This window comes from Lagopus muta, chromosome 20 (assembly GCF_023343835.1).
Source record: "Lagopus muta isolate bLagMut1 chromosome 20, bLagMut1 primary, whole genome shotgun sequence".
Lineage (NCBI taxonomy): Eukaryota > Metazoa > Chordata > Aves > Galliformes > Phasianidae > Lagopus > Lagopus muta.
This window is the reverse complement of record NC_064452.1, coordinates 2,460,211-2,480,825: the sequence shown is the minus strand read 5'-3', so window position 1 is coordinate 2,480,825 and position 20,615 is coordinate 2,460,211. Positions and strand designations below refer to the sequence as shown.

The window sequence follows — 20,615 nt, the reverse complement described above, 5'->3', positions numbered from 1 at the left end:
GTGAATAGTTGTGTAAACTGTACTGATGCAGTCGTAGGCACGGAGGTGACAAACTTTGGTTTAGGGGTCTGATCTGTGGCCAAAAAAATTCGTTGCGAGTGCACCAAGAATTGCCTCTGCCAACTCAATTGCCGTTGATTATTTTGATCCAGAATTGTGTTTTTGCTCAGGTGAAAGGAGAATCTCAGCGTGACCGATACCAAATTGAGTTCCCTTCCACCCCCAGGACACGGTGTGCTTAATTTGTGATAGAGCTGAAGCAGCTCCTTGCGAGGCTGAAAATTGACGTGGTGGTTCTGTTTCACTGCTGGCAGTGGAAAGCTACAGAGAGCAGTCATGTTGCATTTGCTGCATAGGAAAGCTGTGAGAAGAGATACGTTTGCTGTAGCTGTTGGTCTGTTGTCATACACGTGTTCTAAGCCGTATCTTCTAACTGTTAAGAATTTACATTAGCTAGGTTTATTATTTTTTTTTTCCAGCTTTTTCAAGATGTGAATTTATAGGATTTTAGCATTTTTCACCCCAAATTAATTCCAGTCAGCCAAAGACATGCTTAACTTCAGTATTTTCCTTTTTCTGTTCAAGAAATGATCTTTCCTTGCATGGTCTGTAGTTTAACAATTTACTGTGTGTGTGTGTGAGTGTATTTTCTCCTGGAGTATTTTACCATTAATTTCTTTTCCTCTGCTTGTCAGAAAATACTGGAAGCTGCTGCTCACTTTTGCTGTGTACTTTTCTTGGTGTTGAATTCCTTGTTCCTAGAAAGCTGTCTTCCATCTCTTCCTTCTGTGGGATTTATAGAAGATGAAATTCTCAGCTCTGAGTGCTACTCCATACATAAATGCCAATGGTTCTTGACATGAAGCCACGCTCACAGCACTGTTGGCTGGGGGTAATGGTGATGTTAAAGATTTTACTGGGGCTGTTGCCACGACCAGCATAGATGGATTTGATGTTGTTGGCTGTGAGATGTTTCTTTGGAAAGCTTATTTCTAGGAAGGCTTGACAGAGTAAAACTGCCACTGTGTCCTTTTGCAGACTACTTAAGTTGACAGGGATATACAAGGCAGTGAGGAAATTCTTCATGAATAACTGTGTATCTTTCTATACAAAATCTCAAGGTCTACGGGTTTGAATTGTTCTGTAACACTTTTCTTGCTTTCTGGTCTCCTCAAGGAGAAATGTAAGCCTTATTCTGATCTCCAGATAGTATCTAGGCAGTCAAAACCAAGCCCTGCTAACTGTGAGGGGCATTAGTTTCCTATGGGGTAGCATTTCCTTCTAACTGGTGGCTTAAGCAAGTGAAGAATAGATGGGCTGGAACCTGTGTTTGTACTCAAAGTACCTGTAATCTTCATTCTTGGAAAATGCCTTTTGATTTCATGTGTGAAATCCCTGTGAACACTTCTTACTGGCTGTTCTGTGTCAGTTTGGGATGAAGAGGGTCTCTGAGCAAGAAGAAATTGTACAGCTGTGATGGTGTGACACTGCTGGAATGATTGCCTTGTTGAGGAAATATCTTCCTCCCATGGTACCTCCTGTGCACTGTGATGTATAAAGTAGAAGAGAGAGAGGCGTATCTGTAGCTAATATTCATAACGGGGCTTTATATTTCCCAAATTCTTTTTGCTTGTGCAATATTACATTGGTGAAACCAATAAATGTTGCAAAAACTTAATTTGTGTGCTTATCAACTCCTTTTTTGGCTCCAAGAATGACAAAAAGAAAAATGCTGACAGTGAGAATTCTGTTTCTTAGTAAATTAGATATTGGTGTGCTGTGACCTTCATGTGGTATTTATAGGAGTGACATAAGTGACCACTAAACGTAGCAGCATTTGTTATTTCTTGGGATTTTTGGATAGCCTGCCTTAGTTTCCAACAAACCAACTGACGTGCATTGTTTGTTGGTTAGGCACAGCCAGGTGTTACTGGAAAGGCTGACATACTGTCTTTCTATGTGGAATTAAATGCTTGGGAATTAAATTCTTAAAATACGGAAAACTTGAGCCACTTCTTTCTGACCATTTGTTTAGATGTGGATGGGGAATGGCAATAAGTAATTTTCTAACCTGGTGAGTTTCCTTCAGTGGCAATGGACTGTTTAATCCATTTGTACTTCATAATAAGTGACAGCTATAGCCTGGGATGAATTACTAATCTTTATCTGGGTTGACAATGCTTGAGGAGAGCTGGTCAGAATGAGTCACAGTGCTGGAGCTGACACGTGTATGGAGGATGAATTACGTGACTAATGATTTTGTCTTTTTCCCAAAAAGTTTTTTGAAGCTGGGAGTGGAAGGGAAGAAAGGGGGAAGGGAAGATAAAGTTGTTTTTGTAAGGGGCTGCATGATAGCAACATTATTTGCACATTAGTGATAAATAATATCTTGTCCTTTTTCGTCTGCACAGATTAATGGTGCAATGTAGGAAGCCTTTAAAGGTTTCGGATGAACTGGTGCAGCAGTATCAGAGTAAAAACCAGTACCTAGCAGCAGTAGTGTCAGAAGCTGACCAGGAACCTGAAATTGATCCTTATGCCTTCGTTGAAGGTGACGTGGAGTTCTTATTTCCTGACAGCAAAAAAGACCGACAGAACATTGAGAGGGAAACTGGGAAGAAACACAAGGTAAGGGAATGAGAGTGCGAATCAGAGACTGAAAAAATTGCTTTAGTCACTAAATACAGTTTTAATCCTTCTCCTATGTGTTAAGAAGTACATTTAAATACATGTGTTCAAGCAGAAGTAACCAATGAAAGCAAGCAGCGTTCCCTCAATGACTGCACGCTGATGGTGCTGTTGCACTGGGGCTGATGGCTTGTGCTAGGAGAGCACAGCTGAATCCCAACAGAGATGTGCTTATCTAGAAATGGGTGATAGCAGGTGCTTGTGCAAGAGGTTAAAACCAAGGCAAATGCTTTGTTTGTGTGTGGAAAGGTTGAGGGTAGCTGGGGTGAGCTCTGAACAGTTGCCTGGGAAGTGGATTACACTTTATTTTTTTTTATTTTAGCTATTGCTGACTTGGTGAGGCTGTATTTAAAGCAGAAGGACCACCTACATCCCTACACCTCCAGAAAGGGAGAAAATACAGCTGTGCTGGGAGGTTGCATATGAAATAAGTTCGCTTATTAGGACAATTTCTTTATCATATGCTCTCCTGGTATTGAGTTTCATTAATAATTACCAGTATAATTAATTTATAGTGTTTGATATAACGTGCTTTTTTCAGTGAGGTGTTGTACCAAGAATCCTCAGCTTGCTTTTTAAATTTGTTTATCCCCAAGACAAAAGCTACAATTTATTTCTTATCTTTGCTCTCCCTCTGTGTTGATAGCATTGTGCGTTGCAGACTTCCTTTTCCCTGAGCAGGTACTGCTAACCAGAGCCCCAGGCTACACCTTACTGGGCTAGAAGGCTAATGAGAACCTGATCCTTCTGATACATGCAAGAATTCCCATAGGGAGATGAAGTGTCCTTCACCCAAACTGATTTTAAGCAAACTTTCCTACATTTTTCTTTAATAGGCTGAGGACGGTACGTCTGGTGTTACAGTTCTGTCCCATGAAGGAGAGGATGCTATGTCTTTGTTTAGTCCTTCTGTCAAACAAGGTAAAGAGGCTTTTTTTTTTCTTCTTGTAATTGGTTCAGAATCTCTTCAGTAACATACTTTACTTGTTGAACCTTGCAGATAAAAGATGGCTATAAAATCCAAACGTAATGAAGTTGTAGGGATCTCACTTCTGTTCTCAATATCACTCAAGTATCTTACACATTTTTCTTTTTGGCTGTCAGAGTGGTAATTGAAATGTGGTTTAGTTTTGTTTATCACCAGTGTTTCTGTAATCATTCCTTATAGATGCCCAACGTATTGCTGCTCATGCTCGCACTGCATCAACCAGCCTGATCCATGAAACAGACCTGGTGGTCTCTTACACTGACCTTGACAATCTCTTCAATTCTGATGAGGATGAGCTAACAGTAAGTGATGTGCAAAAGTAATGGCAGCTGCTAGACAAAAAACTGCAGGGAATGTGTATGTGTTGGCTTTTACAACACATGTGAATAAGCAAGTGCCATGACTTCTCTATAGCAGATACAGCAGATGCACTGTTCTGATTGATGCATGCAATCGTTTCTGATACGCAAGATCAAAAACTTGTTTATATCTTTACTACACAGTCAGCATATGCTTCTGACATTCCTACCTCTAGTTATAGTTTCACAGATCTGGCACTGATCCTGGTGCTCTTTTCCTGTGGCCTAGGTACTGTTTAACTTGTCAACACAGGTGATACTGAAACATAACAAAAACATTAAGGAAAACAGGAATTTAAATGTGGACATTCTGCAGAATAAGATGCTTCATTGCAGTAGTTATTTTCTTAGTGCAGTTTCTTTTGCAGTCTCCAATGGTTCTGAATTCATCATCTCTACAGTTCTGTTTCAGTACTGTTAGCAATCGGTTGTCTTTTTTGAGTTGGACTTTGTTCAGTTAACAAATCTATATTCCCTTACTCAAACAAAATACCCATCAGCTTGAATGGGAGCTGTGTGAAGGATCTTAATAGCCATCAAAGGTCATTACTATATAAAGCATAAAGCAAGTGTATTTGATTTTCAGCATGGAGACTCTTTTCTGTAGATTACAGTACTGTCTAAACATTGTAAAATATCTTTTGTTTCAATTTCAATGCCTTTTCTTCCCTATACCTCTTGTTCCAGCACTTGTTTCTCTATTCTATTCGTGTGCTAACATCAGTAATGCTAGCATGGCTTTGGGAGTATGTATGTTTTATCTGAGAGATTGTAGGTAGCCCTCTTGAGTTGCTTTTTTAGTGTCTGCTAACAGGCTGAGAGTTGCTTTGTGATTGGGTGTTCATTTTAATAGCATTGTGATTTTATGGGAGAGCATTCTGAGTTACAAGCACAGCCCCAAATACTAATGTTAGGCTTCAACTTATTTTGTTTATAATCCCAGTTTTGCACATCCACTACACGTGAAAGTTGCTGTTAGCAGGAAAAATGAATGCATTTGTGTCTGAAATGATTTATTACAATACTTCCCTTCTTTCCTAGCCTGGATCTAAAAGAACAGTGAATGGTGCTGATGACAAATCCAACTGCAAAGAGGCAAAAGCAGGAAATTTAGATCCACTGTCATGCATAAGTACGCTTTATTTTCTTCTCTAATTAGAATACCAGCTTTAAACATTTAATTGCTAATATGCTGTGGGAATTTGGAAGCATATGCTTCCTTTGCCCTACTGAAATATTAAGACAAAGGAAATAACTCTAAATGTTGTCGTATTCTAAAGCCTAATCTGAACTTCTAATCTGAAATTAGGCACTGCAGATCTCCATAAAATGTATCCAACTCCACCTTCTTTGGAACAACACATCATGGGATTTTCTCCAATGAACATGAATAACAAGGAATATGGCAGTATGGACACTACACTTGGAGGAACAGTACTTGAAGGGAATAGTTCCAGTATGGGAGCTCAATTCAGGATTGAAGTAGATGAGGGTTTTTGCAGCCCCAAACCTGCTGAAATAAAGGTGGGTAGTGTTGATAGCCCTGATATGTTTCTTGTGGTACTGTTCAATCTATGAACTAATCCTGAATAAGAACTGTGGGGAATTGTGTGCAGTTTGTAATTTGTGCCTTGTATTACACTGAGGCAGGTAAGAGGCATCTGGAAAACCATGTACTATTTAATATTTTAAACTTCAAGAAAGCGTGATCTCAAATTAGCCATCAGTAAATTGCAGTAATGCATAGTGGTATCATTTCTGGGTGCAAACAACAAATGTGTAAATCTCAACTTTCATTCAGCCATTCTTTATAAGAAGTGTTTTAATTGCTGATATAACCTAATTCGCATGCTGATGCTTTACTGTGTATAACTTCCAGGATTATTCTTATGTTTATAAACCTGAGAACTGCCAAGCCTTAGTGGGATGTTCCATGTTTGCACCACTGAAAACACTTCCCAGCCAGTGTCTCCCTCCCATCAAACTGCCAGAAGAGTGCATATATCGCCAGAGCTGGACTGTGGGAAAGCTGGATTTGCTTCCTCCAGGACCTGCCATGCCATTTATCAAAGATGGGTATGAATTATCTTTAATCTTTGTAAGACTTGAAGTTATTGACAACATAGCAAGTACTCCATTTTATTATTTTTTTTTTTTATGCACATAACGAGAAAAATTTATAAAGGCACTGCGTTCAGACAACTGACAGGAGATTTAATAGAACTTCACACTTAAACCTTACTGCAAGAGGCTGACTTCTCAATGGCTTCTTAACTGTGCATACATCTTAGTTGTCTCATTTAAAGGCTTGCTGGGGAAGCTTAATGGTGGAAGTCCAGTGTTTAAATAAGTAATGGAGATGGTAACAATGAAGATGCGTGTAAACTTGGGACTATTTTTTGCAGTGGTGTTGTAGGTACTGTAAAGGCTTCATAGGTGATTCTTTTGTTTCTTAAACTGTTCTCTTAAATAGCCATCATGTCAGCTATACTGGGACCAGAAAAAACATGTCCTTTGGTTGAAAGCTATGTCCAGTGTGACACTGCCTGGTAACACCAGTACTGCAGTAGGCATTTTTGTAATCTGCGTTTGGTAGTGATGGTTTTGTTGGCAGCACTTGAAGAAAATATTTATTCTTCCTTCTCTTTTGCAGTAGTGACTTCTATAGACAGATTAGGCAACAAGGAGGCTGTGTATTTATTGAAAAAAGTGTGTGAATTTCGATTTATGTGTAAATGCTCTTGCTGCTTCTATTAAGGCTATTCATAATCAGTGCGTTCTCAAGTCTCATCAGTCTTGCAGGTCTGTGGAGTTATTCAGCTGCTTAGGGGGAAAAAAAAAAAGAATTTAAACATTTCCAGGTGATTCCTCATGGATCTGGCTGAGTCTGCTGTTGGTAGACCCAGTATATTTTCTTAATGTTGTGTGTCAACACAACATAAAAATAAAGCATGAAAAGGAAGAGGTGCCCTTTAGGCTCCATATAGCCACAGAACTTGTAGTTTTTACTGTCTACACTTGTTTCCTGGAAGCTTTGTGGAAAGAAAAAGACAAGAAAGGAAGAGGGGGAGGATTCTTTAACAGCACTGACAATGGGAATTCTGCAAAGTCATTTAGAACAAACACACTTGAAGTTCCTTAGGGAATGAAAATCTTTTTGTAGATTGTGAAAGCCTACTTCAAAAAAAGCAAATATTAATTAGGGAGGTCCTTGTTTAGCAATTTGAGACTGACTCCTTGGTTTTGAAATTGATTTAAAGTATTTCTTTCTTCCCGTGGCTCCTATCAGTGACGGAAGCACTATGGATCAAGAGTATGGCCCTGCATACACACCGCAGACTCATACTCCGTTTGGAATGCCCCCGGGTAGCGCACCACCCAGCAATGGTGGAGCTGGGATTCTCCCTTCTCCTTCCACCCCTCGTTTCCCAACTCCCAGGACACCAAGGACTCCTCGGACTCCTCGTGGAGCTGGTGGGCCGGCGAGCGCGCAGGGGTCAGTCAAATACGAGAACTCTGATTTGTACTCACCAGCTTCCACGCCATCGACGTGTAGACCACTTAACTCTGTTGAACCTGCAACTGTGCCTTCCATCCCAGAGGCACACAGTCTGTACGTGAATCTCATCCTCTCAGAGTCTGTCATGAACCTCTTCAAAGACTGTAACTTTGACAGCTGCTGCATATGCGTTTGCAATATGAACATCAAAGGTGCTGATGTTGGAGTTTACATTCCTGATCCAACACAAGAGGCCCAGTATCGGTGTACCTGTGGTTTCAGTGCTGTTATGAATAGGAAGTTTGGCAACAGTTCTGGACTGTTTCTTGAAGATGAATTAGATATTTTAGGTCGTAACACAGAGTGTGGCAAAGAAGCAGAAAAACGCTTTGAAGCTCTCAGAGCTACTTCTGTTGAACATGGCAGTGCAGGACTGAAAGAACCGGAGAAACTGCCTGATGAGTTAATACTGTTGCTGCAAGATCAATGCACCAACTTGTTCTCACCATTTGGAGCAGCAGATCAAGATCCTATTCCCAAAGTCGGTGCAGTTAGCAACCTGGTACGCGTAGAAGAAAGGGATTGTTGCAATGACTGCTACTTAGCCTTGGAACATGGACGCCAGTTCATGGACAATATGTCAGGAGGGAAAGTTGATGAAGCACTTGTGAAAACTACTTGCTTGCACCACTGGTCAAAAAGAAACGGTAAATACTGAAAACAACTTATTTACTACTTGTCCACCTATGAATTTTTATTTGTGTGTTTTCCTTGTTGGTTACTGGATACTTAAAAAACAGCTTTTCCACCTGTGTGCATAGATGTAGTCTTGTTCCAAACATGTTTGAACTGTGTTCATAACAATGATTCTTTAGGCAACTCGTGGTGACTGCATCCACAGAGGTTCTGTGGAATGAGTGAGTGTTGGGAAGTGTAGGTGGTTCAAATGGGGACTGTGCCTTGAAAGGCTACTGTAGTAGAGTGAAAAGATGTGTGATTCAGTTGGCTTCTGCCCCCTGTAAGAGGGGGTGGTAGTTTAATGGTGTGTGTGGTAAACAGTGCTTCTTTGTGGCCTTTGCTGTATGTTGGATCTACCAAACGCGCTTGGACTTTCCTTTCCGTGCCTTGTCTGCTAATGTACTGTCTCATGGTACAGCCTATGATCTTTGCATATCTACCTCTCCTCTCAGAAGCAGTCCTTCAAGTAGCAACTATAGCTGGGTAAACAGTAAAACATGGAACTTGAAGAAGTTAGCTGCAGTTAATAGTCATTGGTGAGGGCAAAGAGGGTGAACAGCAAAGCATGAATGGGTTTCTGTGTATCTGTATGGGGCATTAAAGTTTATTAAGTCCCTGGTTCTGGTTCTAGATAATTCAATGCTTTCAGGCACCCAGGAGAAAAAACACTTGATATTATGTGACCTTGGTAGTTAGGGATGTAAAGATGTCAAGATGCTTTTTAAAGGACGGCTGTGAAACTGTAGCCCTAACAAATTTTACTTCAATTCATTATTCTTAAAGTTTGTGTGTTAGATGGCATAGTGGTGGGAATAGGATGAAATGGACCACGTCAGAAGCTTCTGTTGGCTCCTCTGGAGTGAGCACTGGGTGGCAGACTGCCTAAACTTCCTTGTTGGGAGGGGAAAATTCTATAGTTTTTAACTTGCACAGCTTGATGGGGTGGTTTGTTTTGTGATTTTAGACTAAGAAGTAAAAAACGCTAAGATATTAAGGCTTTCAGGAGAAGAAACTGTACAGACAAGAAACTGTTTGTTACTCTTAAATGACTGAGTGAGGAAGAAGAAAACTCTAAATCTGCGTACAAACTTCTTCTATCTTGGCCTTTGGCTGACCTGCATGAACAGCACGCGCTGTTTGGGAGAAAGCAGTTGTCTAAAGTCAAGGTGTCTTAGGATCTGTGGAAGTTGTATTTTACCCTACTGTAGAGGCAGGCCTTGACAGCTTTTTTGTCCTTTCAGTTGTGGACGTGAGCATGCAGTGTTCCCAGGACATCCTTCGTATGCTGCTCTCACTGCAGCCCGTTCTTCAAGACGCCATTCAGAAGAAGCGCACGGTCCGGTCGTGGGGTGTGCAAGGCCCCCTCACGTGGCAGCAGTTCCACAAAATGGCTGGCAGAGGCTCTTATGGTAAGCTGCTGTGTAGACTCCTGTCTGCTGGCCTTTGCTTGATCCGGCCACCAAACCTCACTGTCTGGATGCTGCCCAGCCTGTTGGAATTCTGAGCAGCATCTGGACGGCTCTTTATACTAATGAGAGCCATTAGACTGGGGGGAGTTCTTCTCTTTGCAGGAGCAGAAAATATATATTTTTTTTAAGCAGTAAATGAATTTAAAGTGTCTGTGTACTTAAAATTGCCAACTGCGCTGCTTGTGTGTGTTTGGCGCTCATCCAAGTGAGGGACTGAAATTATCAGGATGGGTTTAGTGTTGAAAATGGAGCAGTTTACTAAATATTAGCTTTGAAATACTTGGTAAAGTGTGCTTTATTGATCCGTGGTTTGGATTATAGTGAAGACCTGAGATCATCCAGTGTGCCATGACTATTACAAGCAGTTGGAGTAGCCAGCATGTGATGCGTGTTTACAGATAAGGCAGTCAATTTTGTGCACTCACCTGAAGCTTTAAACTCTGATTTCATTTGTGTGTGTGAGATTTTCATTTGCCAACATGGAAAAGATCAGCCTTCCACCAGTGGATCTTTTGGAGCTATTCAAGTATTTAGAACACCCTAATTACACATTTAGGATATGTGCAAATGTGTGTTGTTAACTGTTTTCCTTCTGTGGTCCTTCATGTATCCACTTAAACTATTTGCATCTCTTTCCCTCTCTTTTTTGATCGCTGACTCCTTAGATTCTATGAGGAAGGCTTCCTAGACAGTGAAGATCTGTTCCTGATTGTATGGTGGTGAACATAATAAACAACTGTGTAATTTCTTTAGGCCCTGAGAGATTTCAGATGAGAATAATTAGCTGTTTTTTCTTTTTTGTGTGCTTATTTTCCGGGGGTTGGATCGTGCAATCCATGCTTTTTGTTTGTTTGTTAAGAGGAGAACTATTCCATTTCTAATCAGTGCTACTTCCTTTTAGATGCTGGGAATGCTGGTGTTCCTTCTTTTCATGTTTTCCTAGAAGCAGGTTGTTAATTTTTAAGCTTGCTGCTTAATATATTGGAAAAATCTATCTTGCTTTTCCAGGAACTGATGAGTCCCCAGAACCGCTGCCAATCCCAACGTTTTTGTTGGGCTACGATTACGATTTCCTGGTGCTGTCTCCGTTTGCGCTGCCGTACTGGGAGAGGCTGATGCTGGAACCTTATGGATCTCAAAGAGATGTTGCTTATGTTGTGGTGTGCCCTGAGAACGAGGCTCTGCTAAATGGAGCAAAAAGCTTCTTTAGGGATCTGACTGCAATATACGAGGTACATTATTTATGGCAGTTAGCAGTGAAATGGGTTTTTGAAAAACTGTTTCTAATACACGCTCATAACTACTTATCAGGCTTGTCTCCTGTGATATAAATGCTTGCACAGAATCCTATCTCAGAAAGCTGCTAGAAAGGATTTTAGGAACGGGCACTCGAAAGATAAGGGCTGTTCACGCTGCTCATCTTTCCTTTTAGCAATAGATGTAATGTGGATCCGATGAACGCCGCTCAGTGGTAAAACTGTGTATTGCCACTTTAACTTCAGTGAATTCATGAAACGCCTGTGTTACTTAGTTTGTGATTAGGATTAGAGCAGGTCAAGCTTTTTTTTCTTGTACTCAGTAAAACATGAAAATAAACCATAAAATCATTATACGGTGCTATAAAATCATTATACAGCATTTCATACTGATGTTGTTTTCTAGAATTAAAATATTACTGAGGAATGTCATAACTAAGCTATGAGTCTCTGTCTCTCTCTGCTCGTTTGTTTGATATTTTATTATTACTATTATTTTTTAATCCTTACCTTACATCTTATTTTGCCTTTGCAGTCATGCAGACTTGGCCAGCATAGACCTATCTGTAAATTATTGCCTGATGGAATCATGAGAGTTGGACCAACTGCTTCAAAGAAACTTTCTGAGAAGCTGGTCACAGAATGGTTCTCACAGACAGCGAATGCCAACAGTGAAGCGTTTTCCAAACTCAAACTGTATGCCCAAGTTTGCAGATATGAGCTGGGTATGAATATTTTTTGTTTTGTTCTTATTTCATGGAGTTAATGCTTAATCCACTGCAGAAGAAGAGAAGTCATTGCATTTACTTATTGAATCTACTCTTTGTTGCAGTTTTCTGATTTTAAGCTAGGGGAAAAAAAAAAAAAAGGCAGAAAATCCATATCTTCAGATACGTTCTAAAATGGCTGCTTATCTATCAGTATTTGTTAGGGAATGGCAGTGCTCTTGCTTGATAGAGACTGCTACTGGCTTTTTCCATTGCTGTCTTAGGTTCTGAGGCAGTGATTTCTTCAAGTTCTAATGACTTGAAAACAAAAATTACTTTAGAAATGGATTTCTGAGTGTTTCTGGAAGTGTTATGAGACTCTTAGAAGTTGAAATATTAATGCTTGCATTTTTTTTTTTTTTTTTGAAAGATAAAATATGCTTAACTTTTAAAACTGCTGTAGGCTTAGTTTAAGTATACACAAAACTAGTTGCAATATGAAACGTATGCATTTTTTTCCTGTTTTTAGGTCCTTATCTTGCTTCTCAGCCTTTGGACAATTCGTTACTTGCCCAAATAAATCTGGTCCCTCCCTCTAGCCAGCCAGCCTCTGCCCTGCCCCCAGTGACAGCCAGCACTGGAAATCCCAACACTCCATCTGCTCCTGCAGCTTCTACCAGTAGTACCATGACAGCAACGTCAAACAGTGCCATGTCTTCTGCAGCTACCACAGCTAACTCAACTTTGACTACCACTGCCACGTCGTCCTCGTCTGCTAACATAGGCAGTGGGATCCCAACAAACAAGCCTTCTTCATTTCCACCTTTTAGCAGTATGAACAATACCACTTCTGCTTCCCTGCCCTCTCAGGCTGCAACGGTCCAAAATGGGCAAACAGGAGGGCAGCAGCAACAGCCGGTGCTGCAAACGGCAGGGATGTCTGGAGATGCTACTGCAGCACCTGCACAGCCCCACCCGGAGGTTTCTGAAAGGTAATGGAGCTGTTAAAACTCAGTCTGCCAACAGAACTGTGTGCTGATGAGCTTCTGTAAGAAAGAAGGCAAAAGAAAAAAAAAAAAACAAGTAATGTTGAGCTGCTGGCAAGCTCACATACCAAATTGAATTATGAACACGATTTCTTATGCCACAGTTAAAGGTCTTTAATCTTTGATGGTTTTGTCTTAGTTCTAACGTAAGTAAAAATAAGTCACTCTAAAGCTCAGTGTTTTGTAACTGCTTTCAAAATCTCACTTTCAGCACTATGGATCGTGATAAAGTTGGAGTTCCTACTGATGGAGATTCACATGCTATCACCTACCCACCTGCCATTGTAGTTTACATAATCGATCCTTTCACATATGAAAAAAAGGATGAGAACAGTAGCTCATCTAGTCTGTGGACACTTGGACTTCTGCGCTGCTTTTTAGAGATGGTTCAGGTTCTTCCTCCTAACATCAAGAATATAATTTCTGTGCAGGTGAGCAAACATCCGCAGAAATGTGCCTAACAAAATATCTTTGGCTTTAGCTGTGTTTTGGAGGTGATAATGCCCTTCTGTTCTCTGAGGAAATTTTCAATGAGAGTCATAGAATCATAGAATTGCTCAGGTTGGAAAAGACCTTAAGGCCATCGAGTCCAACCACGACCTCTCCATACTACGCTAACTCTAGCAACCCTACACTAAATCATGTTCCTGCACCACGTAGCTTTAGTAGAAGTGGCAGACCTCAAAGAATTAGAAATGATTGTAGAGTTAAATCCTGAAAGCAGCATACACAAATACTATCTCAAGAAATCATAGAATCATAGAATCACTAAGGTTGGAAAAGACCTAAAAGATCACCCAGTCCAACCGTTCACCTATTCCCAATAGCTCCTACTAAACCATGTCCCTCAACACAACATCCAGTCTTTCCTTGAACACCCCCAGGCTCGGTGACTCCACCACCTCCCTGGGCATCCATTCCAGTGCCTGACCACCCTTTCTGAAAAGTAATACTTCCTCATGTCCAGCCTGAATCTCCCCTGCCGTAGCTTGAAGCCATTCCCTCTGCTCCTATCACTGATGACACGAGAGAAGAAGCCGACCCCCAGCTCACTACAACCTCCCTTCAGGAAGTTATAGAGAGCAATAAGGTCTCCCCTGAGCCTCCTCTTCTCCATGCTGAACATTCCCAGCTCCTTCAGCCTCTCCTCATATGGCCTGTGTTCCAGACCCCTCACCAGCTTCGTTGCCCTTCTTTGAACACGTTCCAGGGCCTCAATATCTTCCTTGCAGTGAGGGGCCCATGTAGTAATGAAACATGTAGTAATGTAGTGAGGGGCCCAAATGTAGTAATGAAACCATTTTATTTCCCTGTGTGACCTGTTCTAGATCGTTCCATGTCAGTACCTTCTGCAGCCTGTGAAGCACGAAGACCGGCAGATTTACACTCAGCATTTGAAGTCTTTAGCATTTTCAGCATTTACTCAGTGTCGGAGACCTCTTCCATCTTCCACCAACGTGAAAACGTTAACTGGCTTTGGCCCAGGCTTAGCCATGGAAACGGCTCTTAAGAGCCCTGATGTGAGTATTCTTATGATTAATGTGGTTCTGTTAATATGCAGATGAGAGAAACGTCCCTCTTTATTCAATTGTTGGTGTCTTTCATGTGGACTGAACGGAGTTCTTAAGAGTAATCACTACTTGAAACGTGGTTTTCTGTTCTGTCATCCTTATAGAGACCTGAGTGTATTCGACTGTACACCCCTCCTTTTATATTGGCTCCTGTAAAGGACAAGCAAACAGAGCTTGGAGAAACTTTTGGAGAAGCTGGCCAGAAGTATAACGTGCTTTTTGTAGGCTACTGTTTGTCTCATGATCAAAGATGGCTTCTTGCATCCTGTACAGATCTCTATGGAGAACAGTTAGAGACGTGCATAATAAATATTGATGTACCAAACAGGTAAGTGCCAAACTCCTTTATTTTTAGCATGTGTATGTTCGTTCTTTTTAAGAATTATTTTCATCAAGATGATGTAAGAATGTCTTTTGCTTTTGTAGACCCACCATGTTGTAAATTTAAACCAAGTGGATAATTTCAGTCTTATGTGTATATTGAGTTAAATTTCTAGAAGGAATGTCATATGGTTTCCTGTGCTTTGTGAGTGCTTTTGTTTGCGTGATTTCCCCTTCCACTCCTTCTTCTGACTTTGATGTCAGTGTTAAGATGTGATGAATGAAAGGCAAACCAGTCAAACCTTTTTTGATTTGAAGTTGCTGTTAATGAGCCACAGTATTCACATTTTTGTGTCCTGTGAACGTTCAGGTTAGTGCAAATAAGTTCCGAAGGTGGCAATAGAAGTTTGTTGCAGATGGGTTCAAGTTTTGTTTTCTCTTCTGTTTCAATTCTAGAGCTCGCAGGAAAAAGGGCTCTGCCCGCAGGCTTGGTCTTCAGAAACTCTGGGAATGGTGCCTGGGACTCGTGCAGATGAGTTCTTTGCCTTGGAGAGTCGTAATAGGCCGCTTAGGAAGAATAGGGCATGGGGAATTGAAAGGTAATGTTTGACTTTTAGAGGCTAAAACTCAATTTGAAGCTTTCGTTTTAAATAGTATAATAGTATAGCGCCAGTCTCTTTCTGCAAGAAAACTTTGGTAAAGCCCACAAAGGAGCTCTAAGTTAACACACGTGAATACTACGTCATATGTAGAATAAGCTTTCTTCAGCAAGCACTGTTCTTCTAGGCAAATGTGTGTCCTTTGTTTCCTCAGACTGGAGTTGTTTGTTGAGTCGCCGAAATCTTCAGTCCCTCAGTAAGAGGCTGAAAGACATGTGCAGAATGTGTGGTATCTCTGCTGCAGACTCTCCCAGCATTCTCAGTGCTTGTTTGGTAGCAATGGAACCACAGGGGTCCTTCATTATTATGCCAGGTATGTGAGAAAGCATATTTTGGTGGGGGGAAACTTATAGTTTGCTTTTGCAAAACTAAGGAAATATTTTTCTTCCGAAGATTCTGTATCGACAGGCTCTGTGTTTGGACGCAGCACCACTTTAAATATGCAGACATCTCAGCTGAATACCCCACAGGACACGTCGTGCACTCACATACTTGTGTTTCCCACATCTGCTTCTGTGCAAGTAGCATCGTCAACTTATACCACTGAAAATTTGGATCTGGCCTTCAACACAAACAATGGTAAGTAGAGTGGATTTATTCTTGTTTTAACAACAAACCAACTAAAAACCCATCATCACTCCCACCGTAGGAGGAATAAGACTTTATTCTACTGAACCACAACATTTATGTGGAAAATCACTTGATTTCAGTGTGCTGTCATGTGCCATAGGTAAGCTGAGAAGCTGTAGAAATTAACTGTTCCTTTTCTTTTTCGAGATGGAGCAGATGGAATGGGCATCTTTGACTTGTTAGACACTGGAGATGATCTTGATCCTGATATTATAAATATTCTTCCTGCATCCCCTACTGGATCCCCTGTACATTCTCCAGGGTCCCACTACCCCCATGGAGGTGATATGGGCAAGGTAACTGTTAGAGTAAATATAGAGGGGTGTGTGTGTGTGTGTGTGTGTGTGTGTTTGTTTGCTTTCTGACACCTGCTTATTTCCTTTCTGGAACAGAAGGTTTCTATGAAATATTTTGCATTAATTGGGTGTTGGATTGTCACTGTCAAAATCCTGGATCTTTCAGAATACTTTGTGGGTTGAAAGCTGCAGATAATTTCTCCTAACTTTGCGGTCTCCTAATAGTAAAACCGTCGCCTGTTGTTTTTATAGGGTCAAGGTACAGATCGATTGCTTTCAACAGAATCTCACGACGAAGTAACAAACATACTGCAGCAGCCACTGGCCCTTGGTTATTTTGTGTCAACTGCCAAAGCAGGTCCCTTGCCTGACTGGTTTTGGTCAGCGTGTCCTCAAGCACAAAATCAGTGTCCCTTGTTTCTTAAGGTACTGTTCCTTCAGCAGGCTGCACTGGCTTTTTTATTCTATTTCTTAATTATTATTATTATTTTTTTTGAACAGAGAATTTATTTTCCCTGAGTACCTTTTGCATGTAATAATCTGACCTTAGGGGACAGCAAGTGAACTTTAAAGTCTGCGTATTATTAGACATCTTGTGCCACTGGAGTTTGCCTTTTTAGTCATCATTGAATGTAGGCACAAATATTTTAAAAACAATTTCCTAAGGTGCATTACGCTGTTAGCACTGTGCTTCTAGGAGAAAGAATTCCTGCACTTATGAGCTGCAGGAGGATAGGCTTTATTTAATTTCTATGCCGGAGAATAGGAAGTGGCTGCAATATTTGGGTCAGCAGAACAAAGGGAAGGAAGTTATAGTTGAATCAGACACTGACTGCTAACATCTTCCTTCCTCCTTAGGCCTCTTTGCACCTCCACGTGCCTTCAGTGCAATCAGACGAGCTACTCCACAGTAAACACTCCCATCCACTTGATTCTAATCAAACTTCTGATGTGCTCAGGTATTTATGATTGCTTGCAAAAACAGTTGTGCGTTTCATTTTTAATAGTGCTGCAGTGGATCTGCATATTTGTTTTTCTTGCCATTGGTGTTTTCATTGTCACTGCCCTTAGAACATCACAAACAAAACAAACTGCTGGGCACTGAGCAATGAAAAAACGTCTTCACCGCAAGGCAGCGGTGAAATGCAAATATCTCTAAACTCTTATTTAACTAATTAATGTTGATTACAACTGAAGCTATTTGAAAAACATTAAATTCACTAAAAAAATAGTGCATAAATGAGAGGAGGATGATAATACTTGAGCCAGAATCTTATGTGAGTCGTGGGAATACTGAAGTAGAGGAGTTTGCAGGTAGTTGTGTGCACATAAGACGCTTGTTAATGAGAAAGCATCACATTTATTTGTTTTTTTTATTATGTGAATCTCTCAGCATTAATTATCATCAACAACTATGATTAGATTAATTATTGATTAGATTATTGATTAAAATAATAGAGTATTTTCTACTGAAATGAAGTTTAGCTTTGATCTGCTCTCAATAATTCTACAGTTGTTATTTCAAAGTGTTGGCAAACCCATTTGATATGTTTAATACCAAAGCAACTGCATCACATTAAACTAGTGCTGTAAAATGCTGGTGAGAAAAATCTGTTGGCTTGATGGAAGCTTATTTGCTTTTCAGGTTTGTTCTGGAACAGTACAATGCACTCTCCTGGCTAACCTGTGATCCTGCAACCCAGGACAGACGGTCATGTCTCCCGATTCATTTTGTGGTGCTGAATCAGTTGTATAACTTTATCATGAATATGCTGTGATCTTCACCTGAATTTTGCAAGACAAAAATGAGGAAAAGGGATATTTCACTGCAGGACTAAGTTATAATTCTTCTCAGTGCAAGTTGTTTGTGATGGGGTATGAATCTTGTTACTTCCAGCAAATATTGGTTTGACTTGTGAGAGGGGTACTTATCACCTGCTGTCTTTGAGTCACTGACTACGGGGGACGCTTTAGAATGATGATCAGAAAGTGTATTATAACATTTTTTAGTAGCAAAATTAACCATTTTTCCCCAGTCACAGTATTTGTGAAGAGTAATGAGCCATAGTACCCAGTCACGGTTAATGAATATTAAAAGCATGGAGATGAGAAGAAACGTGAGGAACAATGAGTTTCACCCTATGGCTTCAGAACATCAAGATGTTCTTGTATTGGATTATAGTACCTAGTATTCAAAAATGCCTGCATCTCTTATTTATTGTAAGTTTTTAAATGTATAAATTGTCTTATATTTCTTAACCTCTTTTATAAAAATTTTCCTAGAAGGTTTATACTGCCTTCTTGCTTTAAAGCAATTGGTCTAAAATATATGTAATCGTCTTAATTAAAAGTTGCAGTAGGTTGCTTTTAGAGTATTATTTTTTTGTAAGGGGTGGGCGGGGACAGTAAATTTGTATTGTCTTGATGTACAGTTTAATGGGTATAGAGGGGTTAATGTCCATACCATTGTGTGTGGGGGATTTACAGCTAAGCTGTAGTTGCAGAGTACATGTACAGTAATGAAGTTCACTGTGTTTATATAAATTGAAAAGGTACCGGGTCTTACAGCATTTTATATCACACCTTTACAGAGTAACAATGGCAATATATCAGTGATATTGTAGGTGGTTTAACTTGTAGTGAGAATAAAGCGAATAAACTCTTCACCTGAAGTTTGTGTTATGGTTCAGGGCTGTGGCTAGATTCTCAGATCTATTTCCAGTATCCTAGTTTAATTATTGCAAGAATATCTGCTGTGCATTGTTGTTGCTAGATATTCTTGGCACTGTGGTGAGCATTATTTCCTCCTGTTTGCGATGAAACACAAACCTAAAGCAGAAGGCATGGAACACAAATCTTACCCAAAGTCTCCGGTGAGGCTGAAATTTAGCCCAGCTCTAGCCATTTTACAAATGCAAAAACAGTCAATCTTGACTTTAAGATTGGTGTGTGTTTAACTAAAACGTGATGTAAATAGATTCTCGGTGAATTCTGGTATTCAGATTTTATTCCCTTAGTTGGGGGGAGGGAGGGAAGGGGGAAACTAAAAGAAAAAATAAATCCCAATCCCCGAAAACCTGAAACAACAACAAAATGCCCCAAATGCTTTCCTTTTTCATGTATTTTTGTCACTGTGGTGAAGGCTCCAAGTATCAGTGTATGGCCTTCCCCATGTCCCCTTTTCATGGGGTGTGTGTGCTAATGAGGCTCAGCCCTCCCTGAGGAAGGGCCTGACAAATGACAAGGCTTTGGTTATCCTCTCCTCCTTCACCATTTCTTCCTCCTAGCAGACACCAAATGTCTGATGGTGCTCTAAAATAGCCCCTACGGGTGCTGGAGAGCAACTGCACCTGCTTTTCTTTGGTTCCTCATCTTCTGACTGCCAGATTGAAAGCTCAACTCCTGCAGCGCTCACGTGAGTCTGTTGCTGTAATCATGTCCTGGGTCTTAACGCCGTCCGTCGAGCTGGTTAAACCTGTACAGGAGCAAGTTAAGATCCACTTTTGCACCCACTGTTAATCCTCTACAAGGAAGAATCACTTGTATTTACAAAACGTACTATGTTAATGAAAATTATGGTTTTGTAAATGCAAAATACCTGCCTGAGAATTTTTTTCTTATAATGTCTCCTTGAATTATGTATATACATTATTAGCGCCTCTTTTGTTTTGTATAAAGAAGTTGTACAATTGATGAAAACTTTCAGTCATTTCTTCCAAGTAATTTGAGTGCAATCAGCAGTTAGCATCTTTTGATACGTAGTTACTAACTGGGTCTGTCCATTCATTCCTCTTGACAAAGCAGCACCTGTTTTTGTCTTACAGAGGGTTTTTCCCCTCATTTGGTTGAGATTGTAGAAGTGGAGAACTGCTCCTAAACCTGAATCTTCAAAGTACATGTCCTCATTTTTTTTTTTTTTTTTTGAAGTTTTGTTGCTTAAATGGTCTTTTTTAACCCTTGCTCAGCTAGCCAAGTTCCAAGGGCTGGGATTGGTGTGGCTTTTTGTGTCGTTCATACAGGTAAGTGAATCAGCTGCCTAAACAGTGATATAACTCAGTTCTGTTACCCAGACCATAACCCTCCCTGTGCAACTCTCCAGTCGTGAAAGCTGCCAGTTCCCAGTTTCGCACGTGCTCCCCTCCCATCTCCAGTGCAGTTAAAGTAAATGATAATTAAATTAATACTGCGACTACTAAAAAAAATGAGGAGGGCCATTTCTGAAGCGATAGTCACAGCTGGAGGTGTGCATATCAGAATTGCCAACACCGTGCAGCTAACTGCTACACTGAGCAAACCTTTTCATTAGCTGCTCTCTTTCCACTATTTTAAGTGCACATAATTGCAGATTTATAAATAAAACTGTCACGCGCCAATAACTCGGGTTCTTT

The 20,615-nt window shown here is 40.5% G+C and overlaps 1 protein-coding gene across 3 annotated transcripts in view; it reads left to right on the top strand.

Moving 5' to 3' along the window:
• The window catches only part of MED13 (mediator complex subunit 13), a 49,270-nt gene extending 30,103 nt beyond the window's left edge, over positions 1-19,167 (top strand). For all 3 annotated transcript variants that reach the window (XM_048966887.1, XM_048966886.1, XM_048966888.1), the window contains 21 exons: positions 2,412-2,628; positions 3,525-3,609; positions 3,857-3,978; positions 5,077-5,167; positions 5,345-5,559; positions 5,915-6,111; positions 7,325-8,241; positions 9,514-9,681; positions 10,750-10,973; positions 11,533-11,722; positions 12,234-12,696; positions 12,962-13,181; positions 14,079-14,270; positions 14,426-14,649; positions 15,099-15,241; positions 15,456-15,614; positions 15,695-15,880; positions 16,079-16,227; positions 16,480-16,653; positions 17,086-17,186; positions 17,873-19,167. In XM_048966887.1, the coding sequence (XP_048822844.1) occupies positions 2,412-2,628; positions 3,525-3,609; positions 3,857-3,978; positions 5,077-5,167; positions 5,345-5,559; positions 5,915-6,111; positions 7,325-8,241; positions 9,514-9,681; positions 10,750-10,973; positions 11,533-11,722; positions 12,234-12,696; positions 12,962-13,181; positions 14,079-14,270; positions 14,426-14,649; positions 15,099-15,241; positions 15,456-15,614; positions 15,695-15,880; positions 16,079-16,227; positions 16,480-16,653; positions 17,086-17,186; positions 17,873-18,005 (4,570 nt within the window). In that variant the 3' untranslated portion in view covers positions 18,006-19,167. The remainder of the gene's footprint in view (positions 1-2,411; positions 2,629-3,524; positions 3,610-3,856; positions 3,979-5,076; positions 5,168-5,344; positions 5,560-5,914; positions 6,112-7,324; positions 8,242-9,513; positions 9,682-10,749; positions 10,974-11,532; positions 11,723-12,233; positions 12,697-12,961; positions 13,182-14,078; positions 14,271-14,425; positions 14,650-15,098; positions 15,242-15,455; positions 15,615-15,694; positions 15,881-16,078; positions 16,228-16,479; positions 16,654-17,085; positions 17,187-17,872) is intronic.
• Positions 19,168-20,615: the final 1,448 nt, after the last annotated feature.